At 48.6% G+C, this 21,620-nt stretch overlaps 1 protein-coding gene across 5 annotated transcripts in view; it reads left to right on the top strand.

Annotated features, from left to right (window-relative positions):
• Positions 1-21,620, top strand: part of MEF2D (myocyte enhancer factor 2D) — a 155,959-nt gene that overhangs the window by 73,115 nt on the left and 61,224 nt on the right. For all 5 annotated transcript variants that reach the window (XM_084824326.1, XM_084824325.1, XM_084824321.1 and 2 more), the window contains one exon: positions 13,319-13,610. In XM_084824326.1, the coding sequence (XP_084680452.1) occupies positions 13,557-13,610 (54 nt within the window). In that variant the 5' untranslated portion in view covers positions 13,319-13,556. The remainder of the gene's footprint in view (positions 1-13,318; positions 13,611-21,620) is intronic.

The raw sequence follows: 21,620 nt of genomic DNA, 5'->3' as shown, positions 1-21,620 counted from the left end.
GATGGTGGAAACTTGTCTTCCCAGTGTTGGAGAGTGAGTGTTTTTTCTACCGTGAGTGCTTATAGAATCCATTTATTTCCATCTGAGAGGCCCCAAAGTGCAGGAATACAGTTGAGTAACACATGAAGATTAGGAAGGCTTCTAATACATGATGAATGCAAATATAGACTATCTACCACAGGCTGTGCCCAGATCACATGCAAGAGAGTAGTGACATCACTACTAGAGCTAGTTAAATTCTTCTGGAGAAGACACTGCAGAGTCCAGGAGGTTCTCAAAAGTGATTTCTGTCACACCACTAGTGAGGAGAGGCATATAGAATCAAAGCATCAGTCTGTCGCTGTTTGTGCATGGGTCTTTCTAGGTGCTTCTTCCATTTGTCTCTGATAGTTTACGTGTCCAATTCAGATTTCTCAGGGAGCCATTTCTACATAGTGTGGATTTGGAAAGGGGGTGGGGTTAATTAGTGCTTCTAATATCAGAAGTGATTCTGAAGTGCTGGCAAGTTTGAGAGTCAAGTAATATTACTTGATACGTTTCATCCTATTTGAAAAAGACCTATTTCAAAAAAATATCTTCAAGGGCTTTTATTTAATGACTGGGGCTTGTTGTTGCCGCTCTATATGGTTCTGGTCACTCCATCTCAAAAAGGACATTGTAGTGCTGGGAAAGGTGCAGAAAAGGGGAGCCCCCCAAGTGATTAGGAGGCTGGAGCACCATCTCTGCAAAATGCTGAAATGTTGAAGGGGGCAGAGAGAAGGCAGCTAAGGCGGGCGATGTGGAAAAGGTTTTATGAAATGGTGAATTATGTGAAAAAAGAGATGGTCTTTCTCACTCTCCTGCATAGTAGTAGAATTTGTGTCACAAAATGAAACTGATGGACACGAGCTTCGAGGCAGACAAGCAGGGAGCTTTCTGCACATAGAAGACATACTGTGCGGGAGGGCCCAGACTTGGCGTAGATAAAGTCCTGGGTTCAACCCCTTTGGCATCGCCACCTGCAGGATTTCAGCTAGCAGGTTCCAAGAAAGGATCTACACACACACACACACACACACACACACCACCACCACCACCACCACTGTCAGGGGACCTGGAGAGTTGCTGCTGCTTGTTGGAATAATCAAAATTAGGACTAGATGAACTGATGGTCTGATTTGCTACAAAAGGGGAAATTAGAGAAAATAATAGAAATTTCATGCCGCAGCTGGAGGCGTCTTATCAATGGCTAATGGGCATGATGGCCAAATGGGTATGTTTGGAGGCAGAGTACCTCTGAATACCAAATGCTCTTGGGTACAAAGAACAGAGGATTCTGTCGCCATTTTACTTTTTGAGGGAGCTTCCAAAGGGAGCCTCTGACTGTCCTCTGTCAGAAGCAGGACCCTGGTCTAGATGAAGCACTCTTCTTATGGCTTCACCTTGGTTTTTCCACATTTGGTGTGATGTGTTGATTTAGCCTTTTTATGTCGAAGCTAGAAAAAGAGAGATTGGGTGGATCAGCCGACTCTCCTTGCTAATAAGTCTTGATTGTTTCCTTGCTTTTTGCTGTGACCGGGGATTCCCTCTGAAGAAACTTGGTGGTGGCTTTTGTTTCCTTGGGAAATGGCTCTTCATAATTGCTTGCAAGTCCTCATTTGTCCTGAGACTATTTCTGCGATTGAGAGTCAGAAATCCTTAACCATCTCCTGCAAATCGAGATCTACCAGTAGACCCACTCCTACCTTCTCCCTGCCCCTTGCTCTAGTCTATTTTACATTTTCCTGGCCTGCTGCAGGGAGAGAAAAGGGTCTCTTGCAGGCACTCAGCAAGATGGCCCCTTCCCAGAATCACTGATGCTGCGTAATCTGATTGCTGGCTGGCCTTCGCCCACCCGCTTTGTTCAGAAGAGAGGGAGAGGCAGGGCTGTAAGACTTTCTGCATTTTCACATTTCCGTTTTGGTCTCCTAGCTGGTAAATGGGCAGCAGCTGAGACAATGTAGGTCTGAGAGGCTTTGCAAATAATAAATAAGAGTAGGACTTGTATATACTTGCTGAGTGCTCGGAGAGCTTCATCTTCATAATCTTTACAGTGCTGTAAGGCAGGACTGGCAAACAGAAGCCCTGCTTCACACAATGCACAATTAACTCATGGGACTCACTGCCACAAGGAGATTTGATAGCAATGACCTTAGATGCCATTACAGAAGGATTAGAAAGAAGATCGACCTCATCAACTGCTGATGGCTAAACGTTCCCATTCAGAGGCAGCGATATTTTGCAAAGTGCCAGATGCTATGGGGCAGGGCGAGGATGAGGTCAGAGTCATCTGGTTTATTTTCAGAATCCAAATTTGTGGGATTGAATGTTTGTAAGCCAGCCCCATTATATCCTCAGCATTATTCCCAAACACAAACTCCTTGTTCTTTTGTTCACATATTCAGGATGGCCAAAGTGGGGCGAAAGGTTCCCATTCTCTTCCACTTTTGCTGAGTGAAGGAGGTGAGGACCAGTGAGGGTTGTTCTGGGTTAGGTTACCCATGACAACCAGGCGAATGGGAGGGGGCTGTTCCTGCAGAAATTGTTTCCTTTGTGTCCCTATGGGACTTGGGAGAGAACGGCTCTCTACGTATAAGAGTGCTAGCTGCTCTCTTATAGCTCGTTGCTATGGTTCCTGATTTTTCTAATATATTTTAGGCTGCTTATAACACTTATCTGGGTGGGGTAAGTCCCATTGAATGCATTGGGCTGGTTCACACAACACGAGGGTGGTTAATGAGCTATGGTGGCTTGTTAATCACCCTGTGCGTGCTAATTGCGTGCTGGCCTGATTTACATAATTACCGGCGCAGCTTCCCGTGTCGCCTGAACCTGGCAAAGGTGATGTCTTGGAGTGGTTAACCAACCACCCCAGAACCTATGGCCAGTTGTAGGGTTGTGGGGTGGTTGGTTAACCATCCCAACAAGCCGGGGGTGGGGGGTGGGGGCTTGAATCAGCAACCTGGTGCCCACAGACACTGCAACCTACCATGGCTTAAATAAACCACGGTGGCTGTAGTGATTGTGCGAACCAGGTTAGTGAGATTTACTTCTGAGGAGACACATACAAGATTGAGCCGTTAATTAACTATACCAGGCTAAACCTTGCTTCTCCACCCCATAGGTCAGAAGTGGGCAACTTGTGGCTCTCCAGATGTTCTGGCCTACAACTTCCATCAGCCCTCACCATTGGCTATGCTGGCTAGGCTGATGAGAGTCGCAGTTGATCACTATTTGGAGGGCCACAAGTTGCTCACCCCTGCCATAAGAGCTAAGAAAACCATTGATGATAATGACCTTCCATTTGAAAAAGGGAAAACTGAGGAACTTGGATTGGGAGACTTTTCCGGGGCAGTCCTGAGACACAGGCGGGGAACATAGGGAGCTGCCTGATACTGAGTCATCTAGCCCAGCAGCTCTCCAGGGATTCAAGCAAGAGTTTTTCCTGCCTTACTTGGAGATGTCGGGGATCGAACCTGGGACCTTCTGCATGCAAAGCAGGGGCTCTGCCCACGGAGCCCCGGCTCTTGCCTGGCTGGGAACTGCGCCAGCTGTGCAAGAAACCTGGAGTCACTTCCGAATAGCAAAGGGATCCTAAAAGAAAAAAGATTTGGCTGCTTTGTTTTTGTTTTTAAAGAACAGGAAGGCAGGACGTGGCAGGCTGTAACTCGGGGACCCGTGTAGTCTGATGCTCACTAGTCAGAGGCTCACAAATTGGGCAAGGTTGAGATACAAACCAAAGGCCTCGTTAGTTTGTTGTCCAGGCTAGGACAGAAAGCCAGCACCACATTCAGACGCATCTCAGACCTTGGGACAAGTCACACTTGGGAATAGGCACCTTTTAGGCAATTGGGTTCAAGGAGTTTGCTGCAATTCCATCTGGGCCAGAAGGAGATGCGTGGTCCAGACCAGGCAGTGTCTTTACACCAGAGATGTGTTGCCCTGACTGAGGAGCAAGCTCTGAGGCAGGGCTTTATATGGCCCACTGGGCAGGGATTGGTTCTGGCGGTTTGAGGTGTTCCCCCCCCCCCCAAGCCTGGCCAATCGAGAAGTTTCACACGGCTGCTCCCAATCCCAGGGGTCGATGTTGCACATCCCTTGTGTTGAGTGATTTACAAGTTGTGCTGGTTTAAAACGAAATAAATACAACAGTCCAGCAGGTTTTGAGGAGGGATGTGGTGCTTCAGGAACAGTCTGGCAGCAGAGGAGATTGCCAGGCAGGTAAGAGCAGAGCACAGCAGAGAGAACTGGGAGGAACAAATGGGCCCTCTTTTCTTTCTCAGCTGTCCAATTTATTTTACTCTTTCCCATTTTTTTAAAAGAAGAGCTTGTGTTTAGGATTGCATTCCTCCCCTCCCTGTGATGGTGTAGAACTTGGCAGGGACTCAGGAACTGCAGCTGTGGCACCTGATACTCTCCAGAGAATACTTCAGTCTGGGTCAGGAATATTATAAGTGTGTGGATGTGTGTCCCTCTCCTCCCTCTCTTCTATTCCTCAAGGGGCCTGGTGGCATTTGTCCTCTGCTTCTGTCATTTGAGGCTCCTGCTGGTGGAGCCTGCCCCTCGATGGCCTGGTGGCTTCAACTGCCCTTTGCTGGTTGAGGGACCAGGCCACCGGTCCTCAGAACTCAGGGGCAAAGACTGCATATTAACCCTGCCTCTTAAGGGGAGCTGGATCAGATGGGCACTGCTGGAGGCAAATTGTCTGGACAGGGTGGTGGAAACATGGAAATGTTCCCCCCAAGGACATCACGGCGCGTGAGTTGTGCTCCTGGCTTAGGGTCTGAATGGTCACAGTATTGGCGCTCATGAAGGAAGGTTGAATTCTCATGATTCCTGCAAGCTATTGGCACCTCCGTTTCTCCCAACCCTCATGCTTATGCAAAATTGTCTTCCGGCCAAGGGAGTCCCTCCCCCACTCCATTTAATTCTCATTCTCTCCCTCTCATTCAGTTCTCTCTTCCAGTTTTTCCTCTTCCTCCAGAAAGCAAACTCTTCTCCCCCTCTTCAATTTGAGGCAATTTATTGGGAGTTGGGTATGAATTACAAGGCAGGGTGCTAACAAGCACCTGCTTGTATGTAATTGACTTGCCTGCTAATTGCTGGGATAATCATACTTTGTGCATGATAGTTCGAGGGAGAGCGTGCCGGGTGTGTGTGCCACTCAGTTGCCTGCTGGGCTCTAGGGGGAACGGCCTGGATCCCCTTCCCTCTGCAAGCTGACTGTGCTGGTGCTGCCTTTTTGAGGCCTCGATGTCGGCCTGTGCTTGAACTGCCACAGGCCACGGTTCTCTCTCTGCCTCTGCAGGAGCCATCTAGCCCGAGAGGCCTGCTGGAGAGGGCTGCGGAGAGGGCTGCCAGCCAGTCAGACTGTGCCGGTGACAAGCTACAGAGGAGAGCATGGTTTAACTACAATTGTGGGGACTTAAGGAGAGATGAGGCTTGTGAATTTCACCAGAGGCATTCCTGCTCCCTCCCCGCAATAATAATTTAAGCACTGAATTGAGTGCCGGATTATTTCAGGCTCCACCCACAATCCACGAGGTGACACCTTGGTGCTGCCCCTAGGTTGCTCCCCGCCTCCTCCCTCTGGCGCTGCCCCCAAATTGCCAGCCACACCACAGCCTGCTGTGGAAGGGGCAGCTATGGAGCAGGGGCTTCTCTGGAAGCCCCAACATGCTGGAGCCATGTGCCCAAGACGAAGTGCCTGTGCACCCACTTTTGGCTATTTAAGAGGAGCAGCACCTTTTCTCCAGCATCCCGCGTGCCGCCATTGTCTTGACTTCGGGATGTCCCAGACACAGCACTGGACATGTGGACTGGGCTGCTGAGTTTCACTTCTCCCCCTAGAAAGCTCAGCGAAACGGCCTGCCAAGATCGCCCCTGCAAACGGGGCCACAGGTTTGTTGGGCCATTTGATCTCAAGTTTAGACCTATAACAACTCCTGATTTGATAGGCTTTTAATTCCTTCTCTTTTTTTTGTACTTGCTGACTTTTCGTTGTGCCGTGTGTGTGTGTGTGTGTGTGTGAGTGAGTGAGAGAGAGAAATTATGCTTGTGACTGGTTCTTTTATCTGACTCTTAAGACTTAAAACTAAGGAAACCTACAGCTTTAACTATAAATAAATGCATCATAAATTAAGTTTCTGTCCCTCATGGTTGAAAAGCTAAGAACAGGGTGGCAATTTTGTGCCTGACAGCTTGATCCTGTAGCCTTATAGGAGGAATTGGAATGGTGAGGAAACTCTGGCCTGTTCATAGCAGAATCATTAGTAACATTATTTTCAGGATGGTGTATGCTGTAAAGACAAATTAAAACTCTGCTATGAGAGAAAGTAAGTATTGTATAAATGCTGCATTTACTCAGATCTCCACGCCTTTCCTGAATTTGCCCAATTCAGCCTCTGAAGACTCCCTGCAAATCCACTGCATTCTGAGATTTCATCAGGCATGCATGGACTTTCAAACGTATCTCTGCAGCCTTAAGGGCTAGAAACTTTCTTTTTAAAAATAAGAGCTGAGATTCTTGGGATTTATGAATGCAAATACACAATTCCATGCTTGCACTGTGCAGTTGTGGAATATCTACCACCTTCCTGAAAGGTTTGGGGTTGGGGTTGGGGGAGGCCTTTCCCCGGCTCCTGTCCCTATAACTGACTGCCATTCCCCAATCCTCTGTCTATCCAGTGAGCTGACAAGAAAAGGAAAGGAAGGGGGCGGGAAGAAAAAACCTGGAAGAACTGTTGCATGGTAATAGTTACCATGGAGACCACCCCATCTGCATCCATGCTTCCCAGGTGCCTGCTTCTTTCTTTCATCATTCTGCACCTCATGTCTCTGGGCGAATTTGAGAGAGAGGCATTGCTGGCTGGGATGAGCGCAATTCTCCCGTGGTGGAAGCACCAAACTCTAACTTCTGGGGAGCAGTTGCATTCCCCTGAATAAAGCTATTGGGGCTCCAGAAACGATTAAGCCCTTTTTAGTTGGCAAAGGGCAGGAGAGGCCATTCGTCATGCCTGTTGTGCTCTGCCCGCATGTGCTGCTTTGGACTCATGTGGGCACAAATGAAAGATGCTCCCTGGCTGTGCTGGTGTGGCACCGGTGCGTACATTGCCCTCCGCAGCAACTTCAGCGGCCCCCTGTTTAGCCCCCTCCCCACCTGTGAAGTTTGTCCCCTTTTAAACAAGGTCCAGCCTTGCTTTCCTTTGCCACAACTTTGCCACACCCCCATCCCCCGTGTGTGGCATATTTTATGCCTAGCTCCTTCCAGTCCTCTCAGCTGCCTTGCAAACAGGTCTCTCTTACTCCTCTTTCTCTCTGCATGAGACTGGGAAGTGAGAGGCAACAGCCGGCACGTCTGCCATGCTGAGATGCACAAGAGCCCCTGCTCTCTAAAATGACTCCACCCATTCTCCCTCACTGCCCATTCAGAAGAATGTAGGAAGCACGGTGCTGGATCAGGCCAAAGGCCTCTCTGTAGTGCAGCATCCGGCTGCCACAGTGGCCAGCCAGATTCCATGGGGAATCTCACAAAAGACGAGCAGAAGGGTGCAGTTGCACTTGTGCTATGCTCAGGCGTATGACCTCCAATGCTAGAGGTAATACACAGCCATCAGGACTAGTAGCCGCTGACAGCCCTCTCCTCCATGAATCTGTCTAATCCCCCCTTAAAGCCTTCCCAATTGGTGGCCATGACTGCATCCTGTAGTAGCGAATTCCACAGTTTGACTGTGCACTGTGTGAAGAACTTCCTCTTACCTGTCCTGAATCTCCCACCATTCAGCTTTGTGGGATGACCCCATTGGGTTATAATGTTATCAGAGAGAGAGGGGCCAAGGCTGAGTGTGATGGAGCCCCTGCTTTGCAGGCAGAAGGTCCCAAGTTCGATCCCCTGCATCTCCAGGCAAGGCTGGAAAAATTCCTGCCTGAAACCCTGGAGAGCCTTTGCTGCCAGTCAGTGTCAACAATACTGGGCCATTAGATGGACTAAGTCTGACTCGGTATAAGGCAGCTTCCTATGTTCCTAGGGGGAGGACTGTCAGTGGCTGTAAGCTATGAAGACCAAGTGGAGCCCCCATTTTCAGAGGTGCTCTACCACCTGGGGACAACTTGCAGGGGAAGGCATCTGTCTGTCTGTCTTTCATAGTCCACCCAATAACAAGAGGTCTCTGGGCATATATGTCCTCCTCGTGTGCTGGCCATTGCTAGACTTGATGTACTTGGGTCTGGTCCATCAGATCCTGAGCATGTCATGGCAGAGGCTTAAGTGTCATTTCAGGCGTGGAGGAAGAGGAGAGTGTTAAGCTAAAGCCTTTGCAGGAAAGATGAGTTTTGAGAGAGGATTTCAAGGATGAGAGAGAGGCTGCCCCCCTCTACTGAGAGGAACGTCCAAGGAAACAGTAGTGACAAGAGATGAAATTCTAACTCTCATTGACGCATTTTCTTTGTAAATTGCTTCAGGACTCCTTTCAGTTGTGTGAAGCTATTCATAAATGTAATAAACTAAACTAAATTAAAACAAACAAACAAATCACTGGGTCTGGATAGTATCTGTCTGAGAGTTCTTAAAAGAATTCAAATTGAAATTGCTGATCTTCTAACAAAAATATGTAATATATCCCTAAGATCAGCCTCTTTACCAGAGGACTGGAGAGTGGTTGGTGTAATGCCAATTTTTAAAAAGGGATCTGATCTGTGTGTGGGGAGTGGGGTGGGGTGGGGGAACCAGGAAATTACAAGCTGGTTAATGTAACATCTGTTTTAGGTAAATTGGTGGATGGCACCACATTGTTCTGGGTGTTGAAAATGAAAACAGATTTCAAAGAGCTCCAAAATACTCTCTGCAAAATGGCAAATGTAATCAAATGTAAAGAGATGCACGGGCCAACCGACCACCAGCACCTAACATCACATATACACTGATACGGTATGAACTGGGGGTGACCAACCAGGGAAGTGAGACTGGAGTTGTGGTTCAATTAGAATATCAACTCAGCACGCAGCAGCTATGAAAAAGACACCTCCTGTGCTAGAAATAGGAAAACTATCAAAAATATAATTGCCGGTATTGCAGTGCCCTTACACAAATCTTTGGTGAAGCCACGCTAGGAATCCCATGTACTGCTCTAATTGCCCTGTCTCAATAAAAAATATCATAGTGATGGGAAATATGCAGAAAACAGCAACAAGGGACCAGAATATCTTCCCTACAAGGGAAAACTGAAGTATTTGGGGCGTTTCAGTGTAGTGCAGCCTTCCCCAACCTGGCGCCGGCCAGCTGTATTGGACCACTTGACTCTAACTCCAGATCCTTTATGAACATGTTTAAAAGCACCAGCCCCAACAGATCCGTGGGAGCCTCACTTCTTTCTTCGCTCCACTGTGCTGTGTAAATGCTCCATATTAACCCCATCTGCCAAACGGGAAAAATGCAAAAGTGGCCCAGCGCTGATGTAGTGCAGTGGCGGAGCGAAGGAGCTACAGGGATCATTAAGTCCCCAGTTCAGATGTTGCCTTTGCCATAACTCACCAGGTGGCTGTTATTCTCAGCCTCATCCCTCCCATCTGTGAGACAGGGTTCTCCCATGTCCCCCCGTCCCTATTCACCAGGGATAGTCAGCAGCCCCATCCAGAACAGGACGTCTCCTTAATTTCCAGCCCTGAGAACTACTTACCCAGAGCACCTCCCTCTTGTCAAGGATTCTGCTTCCACTTCTTGGCCTTCAGCCCATCACTGCCTCCAGGCACCTCTCCTGATTCAGATGGAATGGGGAGATAGGGCAGAGTGTCATCACCATGTCCCAAATCCCTGGATGACAGCTCTGAATGGTTTCATATGGACGATAAAGCAGTATGGGGAAAGGATAGACTAGAACCCTGCAGGACCCCTCTGCACAAGTGCCATGGAGATCAGCAGACATCCCCCACTGCGCCGGCTCTGTCTTAGCGACCCTGCAGGAAGGAGTGGAACCCCTGTGACACAGGGCCTCCCGACCCACAGAGTCATTCCAGTGGGACACGGTGGGCAGTGGTCTGAAATGCCTCCAAGAGATCCAGGAGAATCAGCAGTTAGTCCTCCCCCCTGCCTTCCCCTCTCCTGATAAAGGCTGCAAACGTCTTCTCTGTGTTCCCTCCAGAACACAAATGTTGGGGAAAAATTTAGCTCCGCTGTGCTTGGGCTGGGGTGGGCAACTTGTAGTCCCACACTATCCGGGTGCCACAGCTCTCGTCAACCCTCGCCACTGGCTGTGCTGCCTATGGCTGATGGAAGTTGCATCAGCCACAGCCAGGTCCCCTGTGCTCGGGGAACCACTTTTCACTACGAACCTGGCTCCATCCATCTCAACATAGATGAGATCAGAGTTTTTCCAGGAATTGAGTTTTATCGAGAGCAGTGATATGAAGTGGCAATTTAAAGGCTGTCCCAGAGATGGGAGAGAAGGAGGAGAAGTGATGTTGCTAAGGAGGTTGGAGCGGGGCAGGGGGTTGCACTGGGGATTGAAAGCTGGCAAGGGGGAGGGAGGGACTGATACCTTTCCTTCCCCAGGCTCTGTCCAAAACACAGGGAGGGGGAGCCGGGATCCTGCATGTCTGGGCAAATCCAAAAGGCAGACTTTCCTTTGCTGCAGCTAGGCTTTTATGGGGCAGAGTCCACTGGAAGTGGGGATGCAGAAAAGGAGCACTCTAAGCTGGGAGCCCAGCTCAGCTCAGGCTGAGTTGATCCCAGCAAGATCTCCCCTGGAATCACCTGGAGTTGAGGGGTTTAGGAGTGCAAAAGCCTGGTGTTTCAAAATGCAGGCAGTGTCTGCCAGCAAAAGCAGCACAGGGGAACATGTGAAAGGAGACTTGTGCAGGACCTGGGGTGGCTTACTTGGAAAACCCGTGGAGTCCAAGGCCATTTTAGCCTCTGATTGCAAAGACTCCCCAAAGAGTAGGGTAGTCCTGGAAGGGTGATTTCCAGGTGCCAAAAGGAAAATGGCTGCTTTGTTCCTGCCTAACAAAAGAAGGGGGTCTAGTCGGCTTTAGGGGCCATTGAAAGTACTTATTTTAGAACATTGGTTCTAGTCCTGTCCCCTTCTAGAGCAACAGAGCACAGCTTTGCTCCATCGTCTGCATGACAGCCTTTCAGATATCTGAAGAACTGACTTCTGCTGGTCAGAAATCTCTTTGCTGAGATGTGTGGAACAGGTCCCTTTTATTTTCACATATTTTTCTGCTTTTGATCTCCATGGTGTCAGAGATGATACCTTGGGAGGTTTTTGAAGAATGTATATGTTCCCCCCCCCAGCCGCCATTTTTCTCTCTCTGCTTGCTTAAGTGCTAATTGCAAATGATTTAGTCATAGCGCAAAGGCTCCAATTAGCAGTGTTGGTACTGCTAAGGTTTCTCTGCAGCTCTGCTGATGGTAGGGAGAAGTGCCTTAACGTTAGTGGAGAAATTGGCAAGGGCTTGGGGATGTCTTGTCAGCCTCTGACTGACGCGCTTGCCCTCTCTCTCTCTCTCTCTCTCTCTCTCTCTCTCTCTCACACACACACACACACACACACACACACACACACAGTTGCATGGACATCTCTGGGCTTGCAGTGCTGGAGAAGAAGCATGTCAGTTTCACTGCAAATGGTGGAGCTTGAACAGGATGCTGCACATCCAGCTGCATCTATTTTTTTTTTTCCTGAGCAGATAGATGCACAACTTGGTGCATCAGATGTCGATGACATTTTTTCCCTAATAGAAGTTAAGTTGGATAGAATCAGACATAAGGAGGGTCCAGGATGTTTGTCCACATCCGTGGAAATGCAGCATCCTGCTGGGCGACTGCGATATCCCCGATCATCTCCTGGTGAACTTCCCAGCCAGTTCCCAACCCCAGAACTCTGCTCTCGGGCTCTCTTCAAATTGAAGGCTGCACACACTCCAGCCCCACACGAGAAGGTCTGGTGTGATGCTCAACCCAGTGGCACCCATGACCATAGAGTCGGACCCTACCGAGAGAGACTTGGGTGTCATATGAGTCTGCTGAAAGAATGGACAGTCCCATGCAGAAAGCTAAGCTAGAGCTCTGTTACCCATCATCACCTTCTATTCTTATTCTTACTATCATCACCATCCACAGCCCACTCTCCCTTCAAGGAGCCCCATGGGCAGTATAGTTGAGCAACTGATGATTTTTTTCTTTAATTAAAAGGACCCTCTTTTTCTCAGAAGAAATGCAAAAAAGGAAAATGAGTCTGTTTGTTATGGCTCTTCTGTCACCATGCCTGCCAGGTGTACAGTGAGTGCTTCCTGTTTATGGCTTTTACTGTTTGGGGCTTCTTCTGAGACAAAGTCTTCTGAGTGGAAAGGTTTCCTTAAGAGGCTTCCTTGGGGCGGGAAGGTCATCACCAATCAATTGGGTTCCTGACCCTGGCATAGTAGAGCTGCTGGGTTCTTTTGAATCATTTTGTTCTTGCTGTTGAATTATAGTCTTACACTTTAAAATTGTGCTGTTTTGCTAATTTAAAACCAAAATCTTATTGTATATTTAATGGGGTCTTATATTATGCATTTATTTATTTGTCCTTATCCTTGTGCATTTGTAAATGTGGAAACTTGTTATTTGTATGAAATAATCACATTCCTTCATAAAGCATATCCAACTTGGTTTATAAAACCTGTTAAGGAAGAAGGCAAATCTTAGGTCTGTCCCTGCAGATAGAACACTAGCACATCAGGGTTCTCCCTGACATGCTAGTTTTCTACATGCAGAGACTTTTTGTACAGAAGAGATTGTCATGTGAGTGCCCAGGCTGAACACAGGCTAAACACAGATTGACTGCCTCAGTGAGAAAGACAGCCATGCCTCCCACTCAAAGTAGGTCAAATGTGAAACAAAGATGACAACCCAGCACAGATAGGCAGAATGCCCCCCCCCGGGGGGGGGGATTTGCTTTTCTCCAGCAGGGCAAATAGCTTGGGAGGATGTATGGTCCTGAGGCAATTCAAGGAGCTCCTTGCTAGCTGTTAGAGAAGTTTAATGAGAGAGGAAATACTGTTGTGAAGTGTCAGAAACTTGTCTAGCGTGGCCCCCTGTGTCCTGTATGGATGGTCCCCAACTCCTGAGCAAATTATGCTCTGAAAGACATGTTTTTTTAATCAGTGGAATGCTCATTTCAGAACTGAAAAGCACTGGTTTCTATAGGTGGCCAAAGTGTGGTGGGTGGACTAGTTCCTGAATGCACCCCATAATGCACCCGTTTGCAAAGCAATCATTTTCATTCTTTTTCTCCTTCCTCCTCCTCCTTTTTTTTTTTTTTTGCAGGTTTCTTTTAACGTCATCCCCAAAACCCCACATCTGGATTTATACAGACAAGTGGAATATCATGATCTGAAGAAGAGACAAACTTTTTTTTGTTTTTGTTTTGTTTCGTAATTTTCTATTTTTTGTTTTTAAAAAGAGTTTTTTGGATGACAACATTTTGAAAAACAAGGTTTTTCATTTTAAGTTCTGGAAATTAAAACAATTAAGCCACCCCATACCGTGAGGATTTCCGGAGAACATGGGGAGAAAAAAGATCCAGATCCAGAGGATTACAGACGAGAGGAACCGGCAGGTCAGTCGCACGAATGGATATAATTTCTATGGCTGATTCTTCCTCTCTTTTCCCACTACCCCAGACTGCTTTTTGCCGCTTGCTATAAAGTCCCATGGGTAACGCCTTTCATTTGGCTCATGTCTTAACTTTCCTAACTGTAGAATGTAGCTGGTGGTTTTCAGTAGCTTGGGATGTTCTGAGTGGTGCAGGAAGGAAGGTGTGTGGAACCCAGCAGAGGATTGGTAGAGCTGTTTGGGACCCAGGTTGGGTTTCCTGGGGGTGGAACCTGTGAGCTATTGGGTGTGGCCTTATAGACTGGGGCAGAGCATGGTGGGAGTACAGGGCAGGGTATGTTTCTGATATATATTCTGCCCATTCTGGAGCTGCATGCTGCTTTCCCCCTGTTTGAGAACTCAACACTGCCTGCCTGCCTGCCTGCCTGCCTGCCTGCCTGCCTGCCTGCCTTCCTTCCTTCCTTCCTTCCTTCCTTCCTTCCTTGCTTTGCAAAAGCTGTCTGGCTGGTGACTCACACGTCCCAGTCCCTTCAGGCCCTGCGACCATCTTCCTCTCATGCCACCACTCGACATGCAGTCAAACAGTTAGTCTTTGGAGGCTCTGAATTCCCACCCAGTGGGGCACCCAAGCTTCTGCATTTTAAGATAGTTGCTTTGCCTGGAGGTCATAAAGCATTGAATTTTGGAGCAGTTCACCTCATAATCCCCCCCACACACACGTGCGTGCGCGTCAGTGCAAGTCGATACTATCCAGGGATTCCAGCCTGCCAAAATGGTCTTTGGGATGCACTGACACAGATGAAGGCTGCTGCTCCATCATGCTGCCAGGACTACCAGGTGTTGGAGGTCTCAAGCCGAGGGAGTGCTTTCCGAGCTCACTTCTTCCCAGATCACGTAAGGGGGCAGCCACCCCCAGAAATCCAGTGTGGAGCAAGTGAGGGCCCAGTGCCAGGGGACATTATGTCCCATTTCTGCCAACCCTGCCTTACCACAAATCCTGCCTTACCAGGAGCAGTCCTGGGGGTCAAGGAGAAGGAAGTTCAGGTTAGCGGGGGAGCTGTCCGGCAGAGAGCATAGCAAGAAAGATGTTGTTTCAGCAATGGCTAGGCTCTACCTGAGCAGCATTAGAGGTGCTGTTGCTGCCCCAGCCCCTTCTGGCTTTTCAGTAGGGCCTGGATCCTGAGCATGCTTCCTCCTCATGAGTAGGGCTCAGGGATAGTTGTTGTACTGCCATCTGTTCCTCTGAGTTTCCTTCTGGACATGCTACTCCCTCCGTTCCTGGGTGATGCTGGTGGGCCTGGAATGGGGTCTGGGTCTGGCCGCTTCAGTTCCTCCAGTGCCACAACCTCCTTGAGGTGGGCATCCCCCTGGATGGTGGTCCTGGGAGGGCACCCTTTAATTCCTCTTGACCCATGCAAATGCTAGATCCAGTGGTAGCACTCCTCTGAGTGAATCCTCCTCTTGAGGTCTCATCCAGTTCCAGAGTGGACTGTCAGGAAGGTAGTGGGACACAATATGTTCAGAGTACCCCAGTCTTGGCTGGTTGTGCCTTTTTTGAGTGGGGGTTCATCTCTCATTTGCATGCTGCTTTTTGTTTTCATCCTTCATGAACCTTCCACGTTTCCACCCCTAAACAGTCTGAGCCCAACTCCCCTAGAAGATCGCTCTCGCTGTAAAGGTGTGTCTGCACGTACATCACTGCAGCAGTGAGACCATTGTAGAAAAGTGTCTGTGTGCCATTTGTGCCACATGTACGACCTTCTTGCTTGGCTTGAGCTCAGGGGGCCCTTGTGTTCCCAGTGTGAGAAGGGGGTGGATCTGCACTGCACTGCCCTGCCCGGCCATCCCTTGCTTCACTTGCTAGGCCCTCTCAAAGTAGGGGGCTGTGCCTGGTGCTGGTTGGAGGGGCCTTCTGTCAGTCATGAAGCGACCTTTAACCCTTACCATGGAGCCAATTTTAAAGTGAAAAATGAAAGGGGGGGGCATTGAGCAAATGTTTAAGCAGATAAGCATGAAGGCACTTGCAACCTTCCCCACCACCCCCTAGCCTAGTCCTAATCTGCCTCCCCTGCCCCAGGGTGGCTTGACCTTCATCAGCCTCCTTGTTTGTTGCCTCTGTGCCATGAGGACTTGGAACTTGTATACTTTTAAAAAGCAACAACCCTAAAATAAACCTGGAGCTTTCATGAATGTCTCAGAAATCCTGCAGGCTTTTACTACGTCCCATTTCTGTTACACATCAGAACTCCACCCCCACCCCCTGTGTGCACCTGAATACGATGACTGGTATGAGGTCCCTGCCGTTCCTCTTGCTAGCAGAGGGATCATCCTGGCGAGCAGCAATTGCTGCAGCAAATGTCTTCCTCCCCTTCAGGGAACCACCCTCAAGGCTGTGACGTCATAAAATTAACCTGTCGTGACAGATGGCCTAGTTAGGATTTCCAGCTCCCCATCAGGTCTGTTCTCCTGGCAACGGCCCCTCGGTGCAGAGCAAGGCTGCTTCACATGGGAGAACTACAAATCCCATTATGAGAAATGAAAATGCTAGCCCTCCTCAAGCCCCTGTTGGCCAAAACTGCAGGAGAGGCAGGGCAGGAAGAGAATTAGAAGCTCTGTTCATGGGAGCAAAGCTGAACAGTCGTGCCTGGAACATCTGTGAGGTTGTTTGAGGAGGGTGCTGAATAAGGCCAGTGTCCACAGGCCCTGTTATCTGGAGGGGCTCATCCCCCATTCTTTTTCCTGTGAGAAACCTGCTGTCAGCTATGAGTTCCTTCTCAAACTCACAAGAATAAAAGAGCCCCTCACCGGGTGTCTCCTGCCTTTGCTTATCCCTGCAACTAGTGGGTCTGGTCTGAAGGTCCCTGATGCAGCCATCTTTTTGAAGCGAAGCTCGTCTGGGCTGGTCAGTTCCTTGATGGAAGGCTGCTGGGGACCCGTGTGTGCTGCCTTGAGCTCCATCCAGGAAGAAAGGCGGGATGTGCACGTACATCAAAAAGGGCTAATAAATATATTCAGTCCCCCTCCCTGGCAGTTGGGAGGGAGGGGGTGGGGCAGCTTACCTTGCCTTCCCCTATGCAGACGGTGTCTTGAACCCCACTGCAGGCCCCTGATGTGCCACCGTGACTGATCTTGATGAGGAGTCCTGAAGAAGCTTCCAAGTTAGAGAAATAACGGCGTTAGGCGAGATGCCCAGTTCCCAGTACATGCTCGGTGTGATTGTGCTCATTTCTGTGTAGGCCCATCATCAGGAGACAGTTTGAAACGTTTTGTATCGCGCAGTAGGAGAGGTGCATGCCCCAGTGGGCTTGTAGTGGTGCCAATGGGGCCACTTCTGAAAGTCTCCCATCCACATTCCTTCATAGATTCTGGAGTTCTGAATTGCCTAGCCTCGATTCTGATCGAACAGATGCATCAGGAAACTTCCATTGTTTTGCTTTCTGTTCCCATTTTTGTAGAATGTAGCATGCATGTGATGTTTGCATTTCTGTCCACCAATGTCTTCCCAGTGTGCATGTGTCATAGTTTTCATGCAATAGTACCTAGCAGGAGTATGCCAAGCAATGCTTTACTAATGTGTATGTATAGATTTGTGGATTGAAAAAGCACCAGAAAAAGCAATTGTGACGTGATCGTATGGTTGGTTGTATCAAGATTCTTTGTGCAGGGTATTTTATCCAAGCTCAAGCGTGCATGTGCACCTCGATAGAATACCACACAAAAAGGATTGCAGTGCGCTCATACATAGGAGCACATCAAGATGGCTACTTTTACAGTGTTTTTATGAAAGTACACATGTGTATTGGTTAGTAACAAAGGAGGGGGAAAGACACAAGTGGTCTGAAGGAACTGGAAGGTGTGGCAAACTGCACAAGCTCCAATTCCAGAATTTAGTTACTTTGTTTATTCCTCTTTTTGATGACCTTTTTCTTCCCTTCTAGTAATCATTAGAGCTACGATGTCTAGTCGATTAATCATTTTAGTTTGATTAAAAATCTTTCATTTAAAAGGTGTCCCCAACTAATCAGGCAGCAGAACTTCTTAAAAATGGTTTATTACTTTTAATGTAACTACTTCCAAATTCAAGTCCTCTTGGAACTGGAATGCCTCTCCTGAGGAAATGATGGGCCCTTGGTGAGATGTGCAGAACTTTCAAAAAGCAAAGGGTGCAATTTTCTTTAAAATGAGTGTTGTATTAATATGCAGATTTGTTTGAGTAAATCAGTTAAAACTCACATGATTAATCCACTAAGATTTCTTTAATTGAGTGGCAGTCCTAATAATCATACTTTGCCTTTACATAGCACTTTAAAGGGTTCAAGGTGTTTCGCATATGCTATCTCATAATCATTACAATGACCTTGTATGGTACGGCTGTGATGCTAATCCTTCTATTACAGATGGGAGGCGAAGAGAGATGGCCTTGCCTAGGCCTCCTAGTGAGTTCCTGGCAGAGAGGCAACTTTTGAACTAAGGACTTCCAGATTCCCTGACTGGTGACTTGGTCTTGTAACCGTTACGTTACATCAGCTGTCTTTTTAGCGGAGAGCATTTTGCCTCCATTTTTAATGCTGGGCACTGCCCTGCACACAACCAGTGGGGACAACTAATTTCCGTTGGACTGGTTTCCCTATTGAAACAGTTGGACTTGCAAGTTTCCTTATTAGATTTACTGGTAAGGTGGGGCAGGGGGCAAGGAGTAAAGAAGAAATGGTTGAAAGCATTCCAGTTGTGCAAAGCATTATTTGTTTTTAAGTCTAGCAGGAAATATCCCATTAACAATTATTGAGAAAGTGGACTGGGGGGAGGGGGGATGACTGTTATTGAGGTAGTGATGTTTTGCAACCCGGGAATGCCAGTGCCAGGGGCCAAGAAAAAGCCTAATCTTTCCACGGTTATTGGGAGCTGTAAAAATACTTTGGAAAATACTTTGCAGCCCAGGGAGTTCTAGGGAGCTTTGAGGACGTCCAGGCTCCCCAACCCTTCAGGAAAGGGGGAAGGGTTCCATGCCAGAGTGCAGGGCCAAGGCGAAGGTTGTCTTTCCATCAGGCTGCTGCTTGTTTGTGCTCCTGTTGCAAAGCCTTTGAATGAAGGCGAGACGGCATCCAGTCACAAGGCCTAAGAGCCTTGGTTGGGTTTGCCCTGAGTGTCTTGCTTGCTTTTAGAGAGCTTCGGCTATTGGGTGGTATAGAAATCAAATAAATAAATAAATTTTAGTGCTGTGGTTTGGAACTAGAGATGCCCCTGTGGGAGACTTTGCATGTAGCTGATTCTTCTCTGTGAGCACTGAAAATGTTCTACAAATATGAGTCCTGGGAAAACTGAGAATGGCCACTTTTTCACCTTGCAGGTTTCTAGACTAATGTGTGCAGTCTTCATCTGATGTTAAGTGTATTTATTTACCTTCTGTATACACCATATTCGCTTATTCTGCACAATTGCAGAATAATTACTATGCACAATTCAGGACAATTGTGTTTTTCTAGTACACTTTTTGTGGTCTAGTAGACCACAAAATGAACCTCCCCAGCTATAGCATGTGAAATGGGAGACTGTTTTAAGTGCTGCTTTACCGTGCATGCACGGTAAAGGCCAAGCTGCATCAGCTCCACCACTCAGAAATGGAATGTCTAGAGACCCACTTGCTAGCTACTTGTGTTACCAAGATTTTTAAAAAGGCATCCACATCTCCCAAAAGGCAAAAACTGGAACAGTGACTTACCCAGGAGATATCCCAGAAACGTGAGTCTGTCCCTGATCAATGGGGTCCATTGGTGCATGGTCTTAGTACTGTGCTGGATTTGCCCCATCTGCAGGGGACACGCAGGGGTTGCCTTCCTCTGGGCAGGGAAAATTGGGTTAAGTCAGACGCAGGCCAACAGAAGCCCAAGGCAAGGGTGCCCAGCTTGTAATAGTCCCTGATGACATTACAGGCATTTGCTGAGTGGATTTGCCCCAGCAGATCAGTCCACTGTTATGTCAGGGCTGGCTGGCTGACTTGGGAAGCGGCTGGGACCTTGACGCATGCGAAGGGAGCCAGAAATCCTCCCTCAGCTGTGCCAGGCTGGATGGTACAGTAATTCCTTCCCCAACACAGCTTACACCCTGGAGAAGGAGATTTGATTACCTTCTCCATCTTAAAAGGTTAATGCCGGCAGATGAGGGTGAGCAGGCCTGGCTAAATCCTATCCAGGCCCCAAAGGGAGTGAAAAAAGCCTTCTGTCTTTGCTCTGTCTTGGCCTGGATCTGCCCCGCTGATGCAGATGTAAGGGGGTGAGTGGCTTTAGCAAGGGTGAAGGGATCCCGTGGGGTTCAGATGGAGCTGTCCTATGCCGAGCCAGGCCCTCAGCATATGAACAGCCCAACATTGGCAGTGGCTCTCCAAGAGAGAGATGCCAGCCTGAGATCTGTTTCCCAGCCTGAGATCTGTTTAACTGGAGATGCCAGACAGAACCTTAAAGCGAAGTAAGTGTCCAGAATGGATGGCCCTTACGGAAACATACAAAGCCAGGCCATTGGTTCATCTCGCCCAGTATTGTCTGCTCTGGTTGGCAGCAGCTTCCCAAGATCTCTGGCAGGGAGAGGCCTTTTTCCCCCAGGCCCCTTTAACTGGGGATTGAACTGAGGAGCATCCCTGAGCTTTGTCCTGCTCCCCCTCTGTTTTCTTCCTATGTCCAGCAGAGAAGCATGGAAAGGTTCATGTAAAGTCGAAAGCTCACAAGCCACTGGGTCTGCCCATCTCCCCTGGGCCACCCACAAGCCCCTTCGCATACTTACCTGCTCTGTTTGCACCACACCACTTGTCCATCAGGCTCTGTCCCTGATCCACCACACACAGCACCCCTCTGGGCATCTCTAGACCTCACCTGCTGCCCTGATATCCTGATGCTGTCAGCCCCACCCCCACCCCGTCCCCACTTATCTGACCCTCAAGAGGTCTGGAACCCCTTCATTTCAGGGTCTGGTGGGAAGGGTAAGCAGCAGGATTTCAGTGTGTGTGTGTGGGGGGGGGGTTCTGTGCGTCATGGGGGCAGGATTCCTGGCAAGTTTCAGAGGCCTCCTCAAGATTACATTGCAAAAAACTCAACTGGGCACAATGCACAGTTTGGCTAGTTAATGCAGCTCAATCAGTAGAGGTGTCCAGAGCACCAAGCAGCCCAGCTTTACTGGAATAGTTTCTGTTGTTGAGGCCCCAGGATGAGAAGGAGTTGCTTGGCCACATCTGGTCGACCACCGGTGTGCTTGGCCCTTGCCCTTCATGGCTTCCTACTTCTAACAGGGAGGGGATGTCTGGCTGGGTCCAGGAGGCTGCCTGGAGCTGACAGCCTCCTTCACTTTTGCATGAAACTGATTATCTGGATCCATTTTGGTCAGGCTTCAGGCCTGGTTTTGGAATGGAAACCGCCTTTGTTGCCCTGTGATATGACCTTTGCCGAGAAAGGGACAGGGGGAATGGAACCCATTCCCTAGGGAGGTGGTGGGCTCTCCCAGACTGGAGGCATTCAAGGTGAAGCTGGACACCCATCTGCCAGGGATGCTCTGACTTGGATTCCTGCATTGAGCAGGGGGTTGGACTTGATGGCCTTATAGTCCCCTCCCAACCCAACTATTCTATGATTCTATGAATGCAGCCCTATTGATTCTCTTGGAACTCTCAGCGGCTTTCAATATCATCAGCCATGGTATCCTTCTGGATAGGCTGTCTAAGTTGTGTGTTGGAGATACTGCATTACCGGGGTTCTGCTCCTACTTGGATGGCCGAATCCAGAAGGTGGTGCTGGAGGATTATTGCTCTGATATGTGGCAGTTGTGCTGTGGGGTTCCACAAGGCTCTGTTTCATCCCCCATGCTTTTCAACATCTACGTGAAACCCCTGAGAGAGATGCATACTGAGATGTCACCGATATACAGATGACACCCAGCTCTGTCTCCCCTTTTCATCAAATTGAGGTATGGCAGTGGGTGTTCTGAATCAGTGCCTGGTTGCAGTAATGGACTGGGTGAGGGCCAATAAACT

Source organism: Heloderma suspectum, chromosome 17 (assembly GCF_057233095.1).
Source record: "Heloderma suspectum isolate Gila_16-S chromosome 17, 16-S_ref, whole genome shotgun sequence".
Taxonomy (NCBI): domain Eukaryota; kingdom Metazoa; phylum Chordata; class Lepidosauria; order Squamata; family Helodermatidae; genus Heloderma; species Heloderma suspectum.
This window is presented reverse-complemented; position numbering and strand designations above follow the sequence as displayed.